Source organism: Mugil cephalus, chromosome 17 (genome assembly GCF_022458985.1).
Source record: "Mugil cephalus isolate CIBA_MC_2020 chromosome 17, CIBA_Mcephalus_1.1, whole genome shotgun sequence".
Classification (NCBI taxonomy): domain Eukaryota; kingdom Metazoa; phylum Chordata; class Actinopteri; order Mugiliformes; family Mugilidae; genus Mugil; species Mugil cephalus.
The window spans coordinates 24264435-24283208 of NC_061786.1; the positions used below are offsets into that span (position 1 = coordinate 24264435).

The following is an 18774-nucleotide window of genomic DNA, read 5'->3' on the forward strand; positions in this document are numbered from 1 at the left end:
TTTGAAGTGAGAGTGTGTCTCCCCCTGCAGGATGGAGGATGAACTGCAGCTCTAATCATGAACCTTGATGACTGGTTAATTTGTTACTAGGGGTTAGTAGTAGTTAGTAGTGTCTGCATCTTCTTTAAGAATATTTTATAATACCCATCTGAGATCATCTGTCTCCTCTGGGTCAGATTTGGATGTTGTTGTCTTCAGAGGAAGACGTCCTCTGTCCTCCAGGTGGAGGTGCCAGTGGATATTCACTCTAAGAGAAATGATCTAAACATGTTGTCAGAGATGGACTGACTTGAAATGATTAAACTAAAAACTGTTTGTCAAATAAATGCATGAAGCTGAGAGGAGGTGATTGTGTGTGTTCAGGTGTGTGCAGGTATATAAACATGTGTTTAGGTGTGCTCAGGTGCAGCAGCTCCCCTGTGATTGGTTGCAGCTGTGCAGCTCTTCCTGCTCAGATCAGTCAGATGTTTGATCCTCATGGACGAGTCGGCGTTGGAGCATTACTTCGATGACTCCATCGCGAATGTGAGTTGAGACGGAGGCTCTGGAGCTTCCTGCTGTAAATGTTGATGCAGATTCAGATTCAGCAACATGAAGTTGAAGCTTTGTCTCCTCAGTTTGACTCAAGGCTTTAAATGTTTTCTGACTGACAACAAGCAAGTAGCAAGTTTATTTTTCTGGTTTGATTGAAATGGTGGAAAGTCCTTTAACAGAGCTCTGGGATTAGGTCATAACAAATCAGACCGGAGTCCAACCAGACTTTACTTTCACCGTGGTGTTTGTAGACGTTGATCCTGGAAATGTCTGAACTTTTATTTATTTGTTGACCAAAACATCTCATTTAAGAAAATAAATCAAATTACAACCATCAGATTTCTGTGCAGGATTCTGCCCTTGAGTTGAAGGAGGGGCTTAGCGTTCCAAGCGCTGCCCTCGACACACATGGCCCCACCCCCAGTGTGCAGGACTCCTCCTCCTTCCCATCAGGTGACCCTGGAGCGAGCGACGACCTGGACCTCAGCTTCCTCCCCGACGAGCTCAGCACTCAGGATGAAACCAGCCACAACCACACAGGTGAGTGGGCGTGACTAGAGGTCACATGGGCGGGGCCTGATGCAGGTATTATATTGAGGCATTGAGAATCACGCCACAAACATTTTATGAACACAATCATTAAGAAAAACACACAACAACCTCCCCACGTTTATCTACATATAAATAAAAGGGAAGCACATGATGAGATAAATTTGATGTCTGCAGTAAGAAAAGACATCGTACAGAACCAGCATCGTGTTCAGCTGGACTGTAACGTTTTTAGGAATAAAGAGGATTTAGAGTTGAGCCGTGTGCATAAAACCAGACTCTGTCTCGTTTCAGAGGCCGAAGCTCTGGACGTGTCTCAGGACAGCGCCATCTGTCTGGACTACAATTCCCAGGATTCCACAACAGTGGAGCCCCAGCAGGAGGCGGCCATGTTGAGGCTGGAAACAGGGGCCTCCCCCTTTTGCCCCATGACCCCCATGACCCCCATGACCCCTATGACCCCTGTGACTGAGAAATCAGGAATCATCCCACAGCTGCAGTAAGGAACGCAGTACTGGTACTTCAACATGCAGTACTGGTACTTCAACACGCGGTACTGGTACTTCAACATGCGGTACTGGTACTTTGATACTTCTGGGTCCTTTAGAGTCTGTCCTCATGATTCTACATCAGCTATGAACCACATGGAGACTGGACTCATAGAATCTGGACCTTTAGTCTCCATCTACTGGTCTAATGGTGCTACTACAGATAATACACACAATGCAGCCAGTAACGAAATTTAGCTCAGCATTGCTATGTAGCATGTTGCCTTGGTGGCTGGTAGTTTAGCATTGCTATGTAGCATGTAGCCTTGGTGGCTGTTAGCTTAGCATTGCTATGTAGCATGTAGCCTTGGTGGCTGTTAGCGTAGCATTGCTATGTAGCATGTAGCCTTGGTGGCTGGGGTCCTGGGAGTTCCATGTGTAAATCTCCATCTTCTCCTGGATCGTATAATGAGCTCAATGGTAGAATGTGATGACGTCCAGGAGAAATAAAATGTCCAAAGGTTGAATTGTGTGAACGTTGCCTCCTGTAGTGAATCAGTAGCATTTTGGAGCCAGATTCAAGATAAGACAACATAAGTGAGGACATTCTTGTTGTTGACAGCCGCAGACATTCGACATGTAACATCACAAACAGTGCACATGGTGCACACACACACACACACACATATATATATATATATATATATATATATATATGTGTGTGTGTGTATATATATATATATGTGTGTGTGTGTGTATATATATACATACATATACACACACACACACACACACGTGTGTGTGTGTGTATGTATGTATATATATGTGTATATATATATGTACATACATACACACACACACACACACACACACACATGTATATATATATATATGTGTATATATATATATGTGTGTGTGTATATGTATGTATATATATGTGTATATATATATATATACTGTGTATATATACAGTATATATATGTGTATATATATATACTGTATATATACAGTGTGTGTATATATATATATATATATATATACATACTGTATATATACAGTGTGTATATATATATATATATATATATATATATATATATATATATATATATATATATATATAAAATATATATACACTGTGTATATATATATATATATAGAAAAAGCTATATTACAACAAACAAGGCAGTGTTCACATAAAGAAGTGGGTATGCTTATAAATAAATATGAGCTTTGTGGTGTTTCTAGAAACTCTGGGTCCAGGTCTGGTCCAGGGGTTGATGGATGAGTTCAGAATGATATCGTTGCTATCGGGGTGGTTTCTACTTCTACTTAGTTTCTCACTAATTAATCAGACATAGGAGAGACCAGGGTCCACGGAGACCAGGGTCCACGGAGACCAGGGTCTACGGAGACCAGGGTCCACGGAGACCAGGGTCAGGTCCTGTGGAAAACGGACTGATTTTAAAACCAGATTTGACAGAAATTGAAACAATCTCCTCCATCATCTCCAGGAACATCGTCTCCACTGTGAATCTGGGATGTCCTCTGGACCTGAAGTTCATCGCTCTGCAAGCCAGGAATGCAGAGTACAACCCAAAGGTACCGAGTCTCGTTTAACTCTGACTCGTGGTTAACTCTGTGACTCGTGGTTAACTCTCTGACTCGTGGTTAACTCGTTGCAGCGCTTCGCCGCCGTCATCATGAGGATCCGGGAGCCCAGGACCACAGCGCTGATCTTCAGCTCGGGGAAGATGGTCTGTACCGGAGCCAAGAGGTCGGTCTCTCTGTCCACCTGGCCCAGGTGAGACTGGTTGCTTGTCCTCTGAGTTTCTCCACACCTTCCAGTGAGGATCAGTCTCGGCTGGCGGCACGGAAATACGCCCGCGTGGTCCAGAAGCTCGGATTCCCCGCTCGATTCCTGGACTTCAAGATCCAGAACATGGTGGCCAGCTGTGACGTATGTTTCCCCATCAGACTGGAAGGACTGGTTCTGACCCACCAGCAGTTCAGCAGGTTTATTCAGACTCTATGCAAATATTATTTAAACTTTAATTATTTCAAATGTATGTAGACTTTATTTAAACAGCGTTCTCCCTCCACAGTTATGAGCCAGAGTTGTTTCCCGGCCTCATCTACCGGATGGTCAAACCTCGTATCGTTCTGCTCATCTTTGTGTCTGGGAAGGTGGTTCTGACCGGTAATAAAACCCACTTTCATTTTGTTTTCTGTCCATGGCTCTTTAAATAAAGTTTGTGTTGAATTGCAGGAGCTAAAGAGAGAGCTGAGATCTACGACGCATTCGAGAACATTTACCCAATTCTGAAAGGCTTCAGGAAGCAGTGAGGAAATATAAGTTTGGATTTGAGTTGTTGACTTTGTTTGTTTCTGTGTTAATATTTCCATCAGAAAATAAATCTCAGTTTAGAAAGCGTCACGTTGGCATGTTTGATGAAGCTGGAGGTCACCAGAATAAATTAAACAGGTTTATAGAATAAATTAAAAATTAACGCGTGTGTAGTTTGACCGTCTCGACTTTAATCCAGAAAAGTTCAGGTTTAGTTTTGACGCATTTATTTTTAAATATTTCCTTTAAACGAGTGATGTAACGGCGTTTCTTTGGCTCCGCCCAAGCACCTGACGTCATCGCGTAAACAAACCTGTAGCGGAAGTCCTGGTCAAAACAAAAACACCTGGAACATGTCAGCGACTCCTCCGGGATCATAACCCCCAGACGACCCGCATGGGGTCGTAGCAAGATCCACGGTGAGGTCTGGATCCTCCCCTTTAAATATCAGCCTTAGCTTAGGTTAGCTTAGCTGGATCCCTAGCCTAGCCTAGCCTAGCCTAGCCTAGCTCCATGGCGTCCTCGGCGGGGCTACGGCCGCTCGGCCCGGGCCGTGCTGCTTCGTCCCCCGGTCCTCAACCCGTTGCCAGGCCGCCTCTCCGTGCTCACCCCCCGGGCTGTGTGATGGTGGAGTCGGTGGATGACGCGGAGGGGCTGTCGGTGGCGGTGGAGCGGTGTCCGCTGTGCAGCTCCTCCCGCCGCAGACTCACCTGCGCCCGGTGCGTCCAGGCCGGAGACTTCGCGTCGATGGACGGCAGGAACCCGGAAAGGTACCGGGGCCTGAAACTCGTCTCTGGAGCTTCTCAGATCAGCTGGGACTTTATTTATTTAATTATTGGGGCGTAACACTGAGGAAGACAATAAACGATATGAAATATGGTACGGAGATATTTCCACAGGCATCAGGTTTAAATAGAACCAAAAGTAAACTGAAGGTGGAGGTGGTGGAGACTGGATATATATCATGAATAAAAAGGGATTTATACGTGGAATGCGGTTCTAGTTTTATTTTATGCAGCAGAAAGTTGAGACCACATTTAAACCTGAGCCACGCAACGACATTAAAACTCTTTATCCCTGAAACTACAAGATTCTGCCGCTAAAGACAAAGTCCAGTTAGCATTAGCAGCTAACTTAGCTTTAGCTGCTGAGTCAGTTTATTGTAGTGAGACTGGTTAGTTAACTGGTTGGTCTAACCTGAATGTATTTAGCATATATTGAATATATTCATGTTAGCCTGTCACCACAAACATCATTTATCCTCATTGGAGCGTAAAGACACTTCTGCTTTTGGAGGATTGGGAGGATGAATTGAGTAAAAAGACATTACTACAGGTTTAAAATAAATTTGAACTCGCACAATTAATAAAAGGACCCACTAGAATAACCTCATCTTCTAAAAGTCAATTAGACTGGACATCTAGCAGCAAGCCTACGGTGACAAAAACTTATAACATGGTTACTGGTCTTTCAGACCATAACCTCACACTCGCTGTCAGAAAGTTCACTAGATGTCTGTTCTACATGAAGTCTAACACCAAATCCTCCCACTTAAGAACAGCTAAGAATGATGTGGATAATTTGACGAAGCTATTAAAAACAGAGGCTGGAATCGGGTAATATCTGGTATAAATATGGACACTGATCCACAAATCCTAGCGTTCACAATTCAAAATATAACAGAACGTTTCCTTAGGAAAACTAAATGTAAATATAAAAACAAATACACCCTCCGCTGGATTAATAGTGACATAAGAAAATCAATGACAGAGAGAGACAAGGCTTTGGAGTTATCTTAAGGGAGAGTCATTGACGGATAGACATGTAGACATATCTTTGTATCACTAAGAAATAGGGATATTAAGGACATCAGAGCAGCTAAATCCAATTACTTTATAAATCTCCTGTACGACACTAAATCTTAGTCAAATCTGGGATTGTCTACAGAAGTTAACCGGGAAATGTCATAATAGAACAAAGCGATTGGAAATCATTCATAATGGAACCTTATTTAAGGCACCAGTAGAAACAGCATCGCTTTTTAATAACCACTGTGTTAATTCTGTGAAGTTCACTATAAACAGTCCTCAGACTCGTGCTCCCCTTTATTCTTTAGCAGTTAAAAATGCACAGCCAGTCTTCTCCTTTACAGGAGTCTCTGAATCCAAAGTCGCCTCTATAATCACCTCTATTTCCAAATCAAAAGACATTTTTGGACTAGATGCACTGATTTGAAGAAACATACTGACTCTCTCACAGGTCCAGTTACTAAAATAATGAATGCCTCTATATAGGAGGTAAATTCCCACAGATTTGGACACCAGCCATTGTTGTGCCTGTTCATAAATCAGGTGACACAATGGACATGAATAACTACAGGCCCTTTAGTATTTTACCGGTCATGTTAAAATCTTTGGAAAATGTGTAGCCGAGCAATTGGCTGATCATCTCAACAGTTCAGCTTTTTCATTACATCCTATGCAGTTTGACTTTATCTAAAATGGACAAAGGAGCTGTATTTTTAGACCTCAAAAAAGCCTCTGATACAGTTAATCACAATATACTTTTTCACAAACTTTCTTATTTAAATTTTCCCCAGTGTAATTGATTGGATGAGATAGAGTCCAGTGTGAAAGGGTAAATGCTGATATATGGCTAATGACCTGGGTGTGCCCCAGGGGTCTGTCCTAGGACCTATTCTGTTTGGTCTATACATAAATGACCTAGCATCCAGATTATGCTGATGATGCTAAGCTAAAATATGCTGATGCGTGTCTGCTCTTTAAGATTCCTATTCTAAATTTAGCCACGATGTTAAGCACTGACTCTGAAGCGGTCAGACATGGGAACACTTTTAAATTGTATTCTGCTGACTAGCTTTTATATTTACTTTGTGTATCCTCTTAATATGTGTAATTTGTTAATCTGACTGATGAAGAGCTGGTCATTGTGTGGTTTTTAAGCATCCTGTTGTCTAACACTGGCACATTTACAGAAATGTTAATTAATGTGCACTGTCCTTTTCAAATAAATAAGTAAATGAAATGAAGAACTGAAGATGCCAGTTGATTAGCAGCAGTCATGAATTAGCATTAGAACACATGTTGTCCTTTTTGTGACCACATCAAACCTATTAATGAACTGTTCAGTCTTCAACCTTGGATTAGAAAAAGCATGAAAAATAGACGAAAGGAGGCAAAAATTGTTCTCTTTGAAAAGGTTGAATTATGTGACGACTATTTCTAACATCAGTCATTTAATGGTTGTACGTGGCGTCTTAATTAAGACGAGGATGGATTCATTTCATTTTTATTAACAACTTTATCAATGAACTATATTAACCTTCGGATATAATCTTAACTTTGTACATTTAAATTGTTTCGACTGTGTCTGTGTCCATGTGTGTGTCTGTGTGTGTCTTTGTCCATGTGTGTCTCTGTGTGTGTCTCTGTGTGTGTCTCTGTGTGTCTCTGTGTGTGTGTCTGTGTGTGTGTCTCTGTGTGTGTCTCTGTGTGTGTGTCTGTGTGTGTGTGTCTGTGTGTGTCTGTGTGTGTGTCTCTGTGTGTGTCTCTGTGTGTCTCTGTGTGTGTCTGTGTGTCTTTGTCCATGTGTGTCTCTGTGTGTCTGTGTCCATGTGTGTCTGTGTGCGTCTGTGTGTGTGTGTCTGTGTGTGTGTGTCTCTGTGTGTGTCTGTGTGTGTGTCTGTGTGTGTGTCTCTGTGTGTGTCTGTGTGTGTCTCTGTGTGTGTCTCTGTGTGTGTCTTTGTCCATGTGTGTCTCTGTGTGTGTCTTTGTCCATGTGTGTCTCTGTGTGTGTCTCTGTGTGTGTCTTTGTCTCTGTGTGTGTCTGTGTGTCTCTGTGTGTGTCTGTGTGTGTCTTTGTCCATGTGTGTCTCTGTGTGTGTCTCTGTGTGTGTCTGTGTGTGTCTTTGTCCATGTGTGTCTCTGTGTGTCTCTCTGTGTGTCTCTGTCTGTGTCCATGTGTGTCTGTGTGTGTCTTTGTCCATGTGTGTCTTTGTCCATGTGTGTCTCTGTGTGTGTCTGTGTGTGTGTAGATATTGTGAGAAGATGGAGCGGCTGAAGAAGCTCCAGGATCAGAAGCAGCAGCTGCAGCAGAGGTGAGTTTCCACCATCAGACGAAGCTTCGGTCCTGTCCTCTGTCCTCTGTCCTCTGTCCTCTGTCCTCTACTGACCGTTTCCGTGTGGAATAAAGTGGGAGGTGAATCGTCTGTAATTTGTAAAAGTAAAAATTAGACTATAAACGCTCCTGGTTTGAACACTGACTGGTCCTGGGATCAATAGACTCTAATGAAGAAACTAAACACCACAACTATGGACGTTAGAGGACAACACAAGTAGTTTGTTTATCCAGACGTAGGATCATGTGGACCACAGGACCAGGTCCCAGGTAGAACTGGTCCTGTGAGAACAGGACATTTGACACCCTGAGTCTCTTCTGTCCTCAGCGTCCTCCGGGCCATGGACGGGAAGCTGCAAGCTGACCAGATGGTGAGTCCACAAAATAAAACCAACTGTGTAAAGAAGTAAGAGACAGATCTGCTGGCGTCACTTAGAGTCTAATTCTCGTCAGAAATGGAAGATCATGTCGTGTCGGATGAAGATCGAGCAGCTGAAGGAGGCGGTGGCTGCGGCCAACGAGGAGGTAAAAGGAGGTGAGTGTCCAGCTGCTTTGAACTGGTGACGTTTGCGTCCTGGTCTCACGTCTCTTGACGTGTCCTCATCCTGCAGACAAGGAGCTGCTGCTTCGCTCTCAGGACGAGGCTCAGAGGCTGCAGCGCCGGGCCGGACGTCACCAGGACAAACGGGACAAGATCGAGAGACACAACCGGCGTCTGGGAGAACTCCTGGACAGACGAGGCCGAGAGCTGCAGAGCAAACTGGGGCAGCTGGCGGAGCTGAGGAGGGGCCACATCCTGGAGCTCAGCACCCACATCTTCCCCACCCAGGAGGACAAGCAGGGCAGCAGGTCAGGACGGGCTTTTAAAAACCTTAAAAACAACTTGACTAACAGAGATAAAGATAATCATGTCAGACCAGATGATTATTGAATCCCCCCCCCAGAGACCCGGCAGACATGGCGCCGGATGGCGACCCCGCCCTCACCTCCAGCACGGTGAGCCAGCTGGCCGAGGCTCGGAGGACCACGTACCTGTCGGGTCGCTGGATCTGGGACGACCAGAACGGAGAGACCAGCATCAGCATCACGGGCCCCCCCGTTAGTCTGCCTAGCAACGGGGACTGCTCCGCCTACTACACCTGGGTGGAGGAGAAGAGCACCAATCAGGGGCCAGGTCAGGAACGGGGGGCGGGGCTTCCACACTGGAGCAGGGTTCATGTTAGTGTTGACCTCTGACCTCTGACCTCCTGTCACTCCAGAGCTGGACCACATTAACCCCGCCCACACCATCAGCGCCGCCCTGTGCTACGCCACGCAGCTCACCACCATCCTGTCGCACATCCTGGACGTCAACCTACCCAAGAAGCTCTGCAACAGGTATGTGACCCCCCCCCACCCCCCCCCAGCCCTCCTCCCCAACCCCCCCTGACTGTGGATCTCTGTCTTCAGTGAGTTCTGTGGAGAGAATCTGAGCCGATATCGATTCACCAGAGCTCTGAGTAAACTCAACACCAACGTCCTGCACCTCTGCTTCTCCCAGGTAACACACACTACACACAGCGCTGCACAGTCACTGCTACACACTCCACCAGTGTTTATTGCGTCCGAACCCTCTGGAGTGTAATACTCTCTGGCTCCTGGTTTTCTCCTTTTATCTCATGTTTCTATTTAGGACCATGTCCAAAACTATCAGGTGTCCAATCAGTTATCATGTCTAAATGTCCCAAATGTGTCCAATCTCTAAACTGTCTTCTGTCTCTGATGGACGGATGTTTCCTGTTTACAGCACGTTGACAGTGAGAAGCTCCACCCCCACCACACCCTGAGGAACATCATGTTCCTGGTTGCCCCAGACAACGACAACCTGGGCAGGTGAGAGCTCACACACAGCCAGGCTGACCAATCAGAGAGCAGCCAGGCTGACCAATCAGAGAGCAGGGAGCAGCCAGGCTGACCAATCAGAGAGGAGCCAGGCTGACCAATCAGAGAGGAGCCAGGCTGACCAATCAGAGAGCAGGGAGCAGCCAGGCTGACCAATCAGAGAGCAGGGAGCAGCCAGGCTGACCAATCAGAGAGCAGGGAGCAGCCAGGCTGACCAATCAGAGAGCAGCTAGGCTGACCAATCAGAGAGCAGGGAGCAGCCAGGCTGACCAATCAGAGAGCTGACCCATGTGTGATGTGTTCAGGACCGGTCCGTTCGAGGTCAGTGCTGACCTGGAGGAATCAATGGAGTTTGTGGAGCCGGAAGCGTCCGGTCCAACCGAGGAGAGCGGAGACGAGATGGTTACAGATGAGGAGACGGACCTGGGGACGGACTGGGAGACGGTACCGAGCCCCCGGTTCTGTGACATCCCCTCTCAGGTGGGTTATGGACCCGTCTGCAACAGTGGTTAACTGGTTAACGTTAATTAACAGTTGATTAATGGTTAATAAACCATTGTTCTCTTTCTCACTCGACCCCCCCCCCCCCCCCCCCCCCCCCCCAGCCCATGGATCTTTCCCAGAGTGCTTTGCAGGTGTCCCAGCCGGCTGCAAACACCGGAGGAATGATCTCGTCCGCTGCTGCTTCCGTCACTTCCTGGTTCAGAGCGTACACCGGCCAGCGCTGACCCTGACCCGTTAGGCCAGAGGTCACAGGACACTGAAGCCCCGCCCCCTCTCATCACCTGAGAGTGTCATCTAGTGTAGCTGTAATTAGATATGTCCCGGTCCAATGATGTCTTCGCCAAACATTGGGCCCTGCGACCCTTCAGCCCCCTCACATCCTCCCAGACCCCGGGGCCCCTCGGTGCCTCCAGGGTAGATGAAGTCTGCACCGTCGCTGTCAAAGGGAACAGTTTTAGTTTCGTCGCAGGAGGAGGAGGAGGAGGAGGAGGAGGAGGAGGAGGAGGAGGAGGAGGAGGAGGAGGAGGGTTACCATGGAGATAGCGCAGCTGTTTTACAAACTGAACTGAACCAGAACGTTTCAGTGTTGGAGACGATTTGACGTGTTTGTGTTTTATTGAAATGAATCAGTTTCTCAAGAACTCATGTTTCTCAGTTCTTGCTGAGCTGTGTTTCAGTTTATTAGTATTGATCTATAAAAATAAACAGTGTGATCTGTATCTTGAGAGCCCGGAGACCTGGTGGTTTTTTTCATGGATGAAGTCCCTTAAGTTCTTAAAACCTGAATCTGATGTGATGTGTGTTCACATATGTACGAGGACAATGAGTCATACTTTACTCTTAAACAGAAATATGATGAAAGTGTCTTGAGAACAAACCACTGACGCACTGAAGAAGAAGAACCTTTTATTTACGAGTCACCTGACACAAATACATCAATAATGGTGGTAAAATAGGATCTACTGGAGATCCCCAGTAGATCCTCAGGGGACCGGTGGACAGGGCTCAGGGCAGGGTCTCCACATGGACCTTAGACAGAGTGAGATCGTAGTAGATGTTGAGCCTCTGGATGGATTGGAGGTTGGTGATCCGGTGTTTGTACTCCAGCAGGTGGGAGTTGTTCACAGCCACCTTGAACTCTGTGTTGGTGCACAGGAGCTTCAGCTGCAACACGGAGTCAAAGGTTTAAACCCTTTACCTGACACCACCACCACTTTAAGCACCACTTCAAACTGACCTCAAACGGCTGACCCTGGACGAATGGGAAGTTGCTCAGGTCTCTCTCCTCTTTGCCCCATTTCTTTCCGATGCAGCTGTTCCTGACGATCACCTTCCTGCCGCTCTCGTTGAAGCGAGGGTTGAAGTGGAACGCCAGGTCACTGGAGGTCGACAGGTCCACCGTGATCCTGATCAACAACAGGTACCATCAGTCTCCACTGGTTCCTCTTTATTCTACATCATCATAAAGTATAAGCACACAGTCTGCCAAATAAAAGTCTCACTGAGCTCATAGTTCAGAGCCTCCTGGTGGATCCTTAGTTCATGGTGATTATCTTCAACAAGTTATTTAAGACCAACTGATGCAATGAGGAGCTTCTTATTTCTTCACCAACCATGTGTAAAGACACATCCTGTGGTGGAGGAGGAGATGTTAGTCTGGTGGTGGAGGAGATGTTAGTCTGGTGGAGGAGATGTTAGTCTGGTGGAGAAGGGTCAAATCATTGGCTGCATCAAGCAGAGGAAACATCTAGAAACTACTAAAACTGGATTAAGATGCGCCCAGGTTTAGACTAGAGGGGAGGAGCTCCGCCCCGAGAATAGAGGGGGAGTCGCCACAGACAAGCTCGCCGAGAAGAGGGAGGAGCTCCGCCCCGAGACTAGAGGGGAGGAGCTCCGCCCACAGACTAGAGCTCCGCCCCCAGACTAGAGGGGAGGAGCTCCACCCCCAGACTAGAGGGGAGGAGCTCCGCCCACAGACTATAGCTCCGCTCACAGAATAGAGGGGAGGAGCTCCGCCCACAGAATAGAGGGGAGGAGCTCCGCCCACAGACTAGAGCTCCGCCCCCAGAATAGAGGGGAGGAATTACACCCACAGACTAGAGCTCCACTCACAGAGTAGAGGGGAGAAGCTCCGCCCACGGACTAGAGCTCCGCCCACAGACTAGAGGGGAGGAGCTCCACCCCCAGACTAGAAGGGAGGAGCTCTGCCCACAGACTAGAGGGGAGGAGCTCCGCCCACAGACTAGAGAGGTAGGGGGGGTTATATCATAGAGTTTTTTATAGTATTATGTGGCGTATTTAGTATCTGCTGGTGTTCTAGTCTCAGTGACTGACTTGTCAGCGTTGGGTTTGATGGTTCCAACGATGGTGATCAGCAGTTTGTCAAAAACTCCGTTTGGTAGATCCTGTTTGTACGGAACAACCTGGAAACAAAGAAGATAGATGAAGACATCTGTTGCCCACATCTGTCTCTGTCTTTGTCTCTGTTTCTGTTTGTCTCACCAGACTCTGTTGTGGTGCAGTGGGGATGGCGGGTCCAGGACCAGGTCCAGGTCCGGGTGAAGGGCTGGGCCATCCTCCAGGACCAGGTCCAGGTCCGGGTGAAGGGCTGGGCCATCCTCCAGGACCACTAGGCTGGGAGGGCCAGGTGGGCTGGCTGGGGTTCCCTCCAGGCCAAACACCTCCAGAGGGTTGACCCCCAGGCCAGGTAGGGTTAGATGAGGGTTGGCCCCCAGGCCAGGTGGGGTTAGATGAGGGTTGACCCCCAGGCCAGGTGGGGTTAGATGAGGGTTGACCCCCAGGCCAGGTGGGGTTAGATGAGGGTTGACCTGGATTTTCATTGATCACATTAACCCTCTACATCCGTGGTATGAATGATAAACAGTGATGAAGAGGAGCAGTGAGTCGGTACCTGGCCAGGTGGGGTTGGCTCCTCCTGATTGGTTGTTGCCACCAGATGGCCAATCACCAAGAGCATCTGAGAGCTGCAGAGAGAGAGAAGACTGCAACTCACCACCAGGTGGTGCTGTCAACACTGCACAGAGCAACCTGAGTGTGTATTAGTGTGTAGTTGTACAGCTACCTTTCTGAGAGCCAGTTTAAGTTTTATACAATCATATTGAGGATGTTTGTGTAAAGTTAGGACTGTTTTGACAGTTAAAACTCAGTTTTAGGGTAAAGGTCATGGTTATGGTTATGGTTAGGGGGAGGGGGTTAGGGGGCTAAGGGTTAGGGGGCTAGGGGTTAGGGTTAGGGGGCTAGAGGTTAGGGTTAGGAGTTAGGGTTAGGGGGCTAGGGGTTAGGGTTAGGGGTTAGGGTTAGGGGGCTAGAGGTTAGGGGGCTAGGGGTTAGGAGTTAGGGTTAGGGGGCTAGGGGTTAGGGGTTAGGGTTAGGGTTAGGGGGCTAGGGGTTAGGGATTGCATTATGCCAACGAGCGTTCTCACAAAGATTGCCATACGTGTGTGTGCGTGTGTGTGTGTGTTATTGTGTGTAACTGTGTGTGTGTTATTGCATTTGTGTGTGTGTTATTGTGTGTTGAGTGACTCCCTGTTTAGGAATGTTCTGAATGAACTTGTTGGTTTTAACTGTTGAAACTTGTTGAATCACATCATTTACAACATTTACTCTGAGCTCCTTGTATCAAACCGACTCTTTTATTATTTTGGTTTGAATGAATGAATGAATGAATGCCCTTTATTGTCATTGTTGTCGAAACAGTGAAATTGCCGAGCTAGACCCGTTAGTGCTACAAACAAACTCAATAGGAAACAGCATGAAAATGTAAAAAATAGCTCTAGACATAAGTAACACAACATTGGCTAAATACAACACACTCTCACCCAACGTACATTCACATGTTCATGTCCCATTACTGCACATTACTATTTGCATTGTTCTATGTTGTATTCATGCTGATGCTGTGTGTTCACTGTGGCTTTTGTTTGCTGGATAAACCTGTTCCTGGTTCAAACTGGGGGTGACCGGCTGTGAGTGTTCGTTTCCTGTGAGATTCAGTCACGTTTTACTGACGACTGAAACCATCACAGGTCGATTCAGAGACGACTGTGACATTAACTCTGTCTCTGATAACACAACCAATCATTTAACGTCCAAATGTAGAAGATGGAGTGTTTGAGATCAGACTTACATTCATGGTGCTGCTGCTCGACCTGAAACACACACACACACAGAGCAAAGAAAGAAAATGATGAAGGTTCAACTGAACGAGTCTCAACAGGAAACACACAAACTGAATCATCATCATGTGTGTAGATGTTGTGTAGATGTTGTGTTTTATATGGGGCCGTGGCTCAGTAGAACCAGGAGGTTAGTGGTTCAAAGCCCAGAATGTGCCACACACTGAAGGGTCCTTGAGCAAGACCCTGACTACCTGCTACTCCCTGTGGATGTGTACAACTGTACCAACCATGTAGATGTTGTGTACATGTTGTGTAGATGATGATGAAATGAACAGCAACAGAGCTCATGTAAATAAAGGTTGACCATCCTCAGCAGGAGGAGGGGGGGTAAAACCAGTTTTATCTCATGGGACCAGACCAGTAACACAACAGAATAATAACCTGTAAATAACGACAACTCCAGACATTTTAGCTTGAATCAGGACAATGATGATAATTAATAAAATATCCTTTAAAAAATAACATGAATAATTATCCTTAAAGTCCTGGTCTGTGTAGTCCTGGTCCTGTCTGATCCTGGTCTGTCTGGTCCTGGTTCTGTGTAGTCCTGGTCCTGTCTGATTCTGGTTCTTTCTGGTCCTGGTTCTGTCTGGTCCTGGTCTGTGTAGGCCTGGGTCTGTCTGGTCCTGGTCTTTCTGGTCCTGGTCTGTCTAGTCCTGGTTCTGTCTGGTCCTGGTCTGTGTAGTCCTGGTCTGTCTGATCCTGGTCTGTCTGGTCCTGGTTCTGTGTAGTCCTGGTCTTTCTGGTCCTGGGTCTGTCTGGTCCTGGTCTGTGTAGTCCTGGTTCTGTCTTGTTCTGGGTCTTTCTGGTCCTGGTCTGTGTAGTCCTGGTTCTGCCTGGTCCTGGTCTGTGTAGTCCTGGGTCTGTCTGGTCCTGGTCTTGCTGGGGTCAGGTTAGCTCGTGTGGAGGACCAGAGACGTGTTTTGAGTAAAAGTCTCAAAAAGAAGAAGAAGAAGAAGTAAAGAGACGTACCTGCGTCACCTGAGAGCTGAACCAGACTGAGGCCGTGAGAAAGGAGACGACTGAAAGGCTGAGCCTCGCCCTCTTCACACAACTAGACAATCACACACAGACAACCCTAGTTACACAACCAGACCACACCCACTCACACACAGACAACCCTAGTTACACAACCAGACCACACCCAGACTTTTAATTTTCTCTTTCAGTCTTTCTGCAAAGTTTCTTCTTGATTTGACATCAACAGTTTTTTTTGCTCTCTGGAATAGTGAATAATTAGTGAGTCATTAGTGGTTAATTGCTCATTGATTAGTGATTAATTAGGGGTTTATTATTAATGAATTATTGGTTGATTATTAATTTAAGGGTTATGGGTTAGAGGTTAGAGGTTAGGGGTTATGTGTTAGGGGTTATGGGTTAGGGGTTAGGGGTTATGTGTTAGGGTTTATGGGTTAGGGGTTATGTGTTATGGGTTACGGGTTATGGTTAGGGTTAGGGGTTAGGGGTTATGGGTTAGGGTTAGGGTTATGTGTTAGGGGTTATGTGTTAGGGGTTATGGGTTAGGGGTTATGGGTTAGGGGTTAGGGGTTATGGGTTATGGGTTATGGGTTATGGGTTATGTTAGGGGTTATGGGTTATGTGTTAGGGGTTATGTGTTAGGGGTTATGGGTTATGGGTTAGGGGTTATGGGTTATGTGTTAGGGGTTATGTGTTAGGGGTTATGGGTTATGGGTTAGGGGTTATGGGTTATGGGTTAGGGGTTATGGGTTATGTGTTATGTGTTAGGGGTTATGTTTTAGGGGTAATGTGTTATGTGTTATGTGTTAGGGGTTATGTTTTAGGGGTTATGTGTTAGGGGTTATGTGTTATGGGTTATGGGTTAGGGGTTATGTGTTATGTGTTATGTGTTATGAGTTAGGGTTATGGGTTATGTGTTATGTGTTATGTGTTATGTGTTATGGGTTATGGGTTAGGGGTTATGTGTTATGTGTTAGGGGTTAGGGGTTAGGGGTTATGTGTTATGTGTTAGGGGTTATGTGTTAGGGGTTATGTGTTATGGGTTAGGGGTTAGGGTTAGGGGTTATGTGTTAGGGGTTATGTGTTAGGGGTTATGGGTTAGGGGTTAGGGGTTAGGGGTTAGGGGTTATGTGTTATGGGTTATGTGTTAGGGGTTATGTGTTATGGGTTAGGGGTTAGGGGTTAGGGGTTAGGGGTTATGTGTTATGTGTTATGGGTTATGTGTTAGGGGTTATGTGTTATGGGTTAGGGGTTAGGGGTTAGGGGTTAGGGTTAGGGGTTATGTGTTAGGGGTTATGTGTTAGGGGTTATGGGTTATGGGTTAGGATAGAAGTGTAGAATCAGAAACGTCCCTCTGTGTCTCGTAGTCAAACCTTCGCCCTCCCATCTCGTCGAAGGTCTGAAGCTGTTTTATCTGCAGACTGAGGTTAGTTCCATGGTGTCTATAGAATTATAGAAGTTAATAAAACCATTGGTTGGCAATGATGCTTCACAGCAAGAAGGTTGTGGGTTTGAAGCCCAGGCCTTTCTGTTGTCTCTGTTCGCTCTGACCTCCTCCCACAAAGTCTCTCACTTGGTTGATTGATGATTCTTAATTGTCTATGACTGGTCGCTATTAGTATCGGGAATGAACAGTTTCTCTTTAACTCTTTGTTGTTCACTGATCTAGAGGACAAGCAGTTACAGAAAATCACAGAATGAACATTGAATGAACACAGGAACAACTGGATGACAGGCGCCTTTGTCTCATCATTCACAGTTATTTCTGTGTGTTATGTTTCAAAGTTGTCTTTATTCTGGTGTTTATTCGGTTTGACAGCGTTGACATTTAAAGTCGAACCTGTGCAGATTTATTAAAGACAAATGCACCCTGTGGATTCAGATGGGTGTGGTTGGGTTTCTCTGTGTTGTCATTCCAGAGAAACTCAAGATAAACATGAACTTTCTGAACTTCATCATGAATCATTAACTGCTCTTATGTTCATTGTAAAAATCACTGTTTAAAGCCAACGTTAAATTCACTTCAGCACTGATGCCTGAACTAAATAAACTTTAGTATTGTCATCCTTATTTTCACTTTCATGTATACTTAAATCTTGGTGTTGTTCTTTGGCTTCATATAAATAAATAATAAATATAAAATATATACGAGATCCACAAATCCACTTCTAGATATTAGAGACTCTTCCATCATTTAATTAGACCTCACACCTCATTAATATTACTATCATTCCTGTTAATTGTTTTATCAGGCCACAAACAGTCTGTTATTTCCAACTGTGACTGAGGTCAGTGAAGGCAGCACATTGTGACTGCTGAGCTGTAGTGAGCCAGCTAAAATGAACCTGTGATGTGTAGTAAAACTGCCTGACATATGGGGGTGCTGTACACTTAGCTACTTGCTGAATAACTTGTAATACGTGTACCGAGGACGCTACAAGTAAACAGAGGCCCAATTCCAATCCAAAAAATAAATCACGTCGCCTGAAAGGAGGTTAGTGCTGTTCTGGTCCTATTTATAAGTTCTGGAGCCCTTTAGACTCTTAGGGAGGGAGGGACAGACAGACAGAGAAGTACTCTGAGTGGGAAGAGCGGAGGCAGTGCAAAAACCGGAAAAATAGGAAAAACATAAGGTAAAAAGGCAAACAAACTTTATTGCTCCAAAGAAAAAGTCCACTACCCGTCCCATAGTACTTAGAGGAGGTCCTCTAAGTCCTTCCACCTCAACAAAATCTTCCTCCACAAGTATCTGTCCTTTCCCTGCTTCCTCTTTTAACTCCTTCCCTGTTTGCAGTCTCTTCGCCATCTATTCTCCTTCCACAAGTCCACAAGTCTGTGTGCGACAGGAGCTTCTCCATCCTCACCTGTAGTAAAAGGTGGATATGGACAGAGTTTGATACTCAAATCCTAGCATCACAGCAGGATCACACATCTGGATCTGATGCCATTATTAGAATGAGTCGGTACTTGAAAGAGAAGACAACTAGATGGGAAACGCACTCACTTCTGTGCAATTTTTAATATGTGTGATTACATTGTCGCTTTTGTTTACTTATTTCCTCAACTAACTACTATTACTGACTTCATTTTCCATTGTTGTTGTGTTGACATTGATATATTTATATTTTTCTTACATTCGTATCTTATGCAGTTTTGTCAA

General features: G+C 45.8%; 3 protein-coding genes across 4 annotated transcripts; 2 read left to right on the plus strand and 1 right to left on the minus strand.

The window, feature by feature from the left end:
- The first annotated feature begins 117 nt into the window (after window positions 1-117).
- Window positions 118-4005, plus strand: tbpl2 (TATA box binding protein like 2). Of its 2 annotated transcripts, none has more exons than XM_047610192.1 (8): window positions 118-525; window positions 873-1074; window positions 1378-1582; window positions 3083-3170; window positions 3254-3345; window positions 3417-3584; window positions 3674-3768; window positions 3838-4005. In XM_047610192.1, the coding sequence occupies exons 1-8, from the start codon at window positions 478-480 to the stop codon at window positions 3912-3914; spliced, it is 975 nt and encodes a 324-aa protein (XP_047466148.1). In that variant the 5' UTR covers window positions 118-477; the 3' UTR covers window positions 3915-4005. The 2 variants fall into 2 exon arrangements, with proteins under 2 accessions (XP_047466148.1, XP_047466149.1); XM_047610193.1 differs by having other exon boundaries at window positions 885-1074.
- Window positions 4006-4206: 201 nt separating this feature from the next.
- On the plus strand, window positions 4207-10906 carry atg14 (autophagy related 14). The gene is made up of 11 exons (XM_047610191.1): window positions 4207-4685; window positions 7970-8032; window positions 8381-8423; window positions 8506-8587; window positions 8664-8901; window positions 8997-9226; window positions 9312-9429; window positions 9502-9592; window positions 9839-9924; window positions 10239-10413; window positions 10539-10906. The coding sequence occupies exons 1-11, from the start codon at window positions 4429-4431 to the stop codon at window positions 10659-10661; spliced, it is 1506 nt and encodes a 501-aa protein (XP_047466147.1). The 5' UTR covers window positions 4207-4428; the 3' UTR covers window positions 10662-10906.
- A 420-nt stretch (window positions 10907-11326) lies between these two features.
- Window positions 11327-15709, minus strand: lgals3b (lectin, galactoside binding soluble 3b). The gene is made up of 7 exons (XM_047610195.1): window positions 15609-15709; window positions 14585-14606; window positions 13349-13421; window positions 12940-13265; window positions 12772-12860; window positions 11675-11843; window positions 11327-11601 (listed from the first exon to the last, which is right to left on the minus strand). The coding sequence occupies exons 2-7, from the start codon at window positions 14588-14590 to the stop codon at window positions 11443-11445; spliced, it is 822 nt and encodes a 273-aa protein (XP_047466151.1). The 5' UTR covers window positions 14591-14606; window positions 15609-15709; the 3' UTR covers window positions 11327-11442.
- Window positions 15710-18774: the final 3065 nt, after the last annotated feature.

Coding starts and splice junctions, on each gene's coding strand:
- tbpl2 (XM_047610192.1), top strand. CDS start 478: ATGGACGAGTCGGCGTTGGAGCATTACTTCGATGACTCCATCGCGAAT. Junction 526..872: donor TCGATGACTCCATCGCGAAT/GTGAGTTGAGAC, acceptor TACAACCATCAG/ATTTCTGTGCAGGATTCTGC. Junction 3,769..3,837: donor TGGGAAGGTGGTTCTGACCG/GTAATAAAACCC, acceptor GTTGAATTGCAG/GAGCTAAAGAGAGAGCTGAG.
- atg14 (XM_047610191.1), top strand. CDS start 4,429: ATGGCGTCCTCGGCGGGGCTACGGCCGCTCGGCCCGGGCCGTGCTGCT. Junction 8,902..8,996: donor GAGGACAAGCAGGGCAGCAG/GTCAGGACGGGC, acceptor TCCCCCCCCCAG/AGACCCGGCAGACATGGCGC. Junction 9,593..9,838: donor TGCACCTCTGCTTCTCCCAG/GTAACACACACT, acceptor TCCTGTTTACAG/CACGTTGACAGTGAGAAGCT.
- lgals3b (XM_047610195.1), bottom strand. Junction 12,861..12,939: donor CTGCACCACAACAGAGTCTG/GTGAGACAAACA, acceptor CTTTGTTTCCAG/GTTGTTCCGTACAAACAGGA. Junction 11,844..12,771: donor ATCAAACCCAACGCTGACAA/GTCAGTCACTGA, acceptor GTTGTTGATCAG/GATCACGGTGGACCTGTCGA.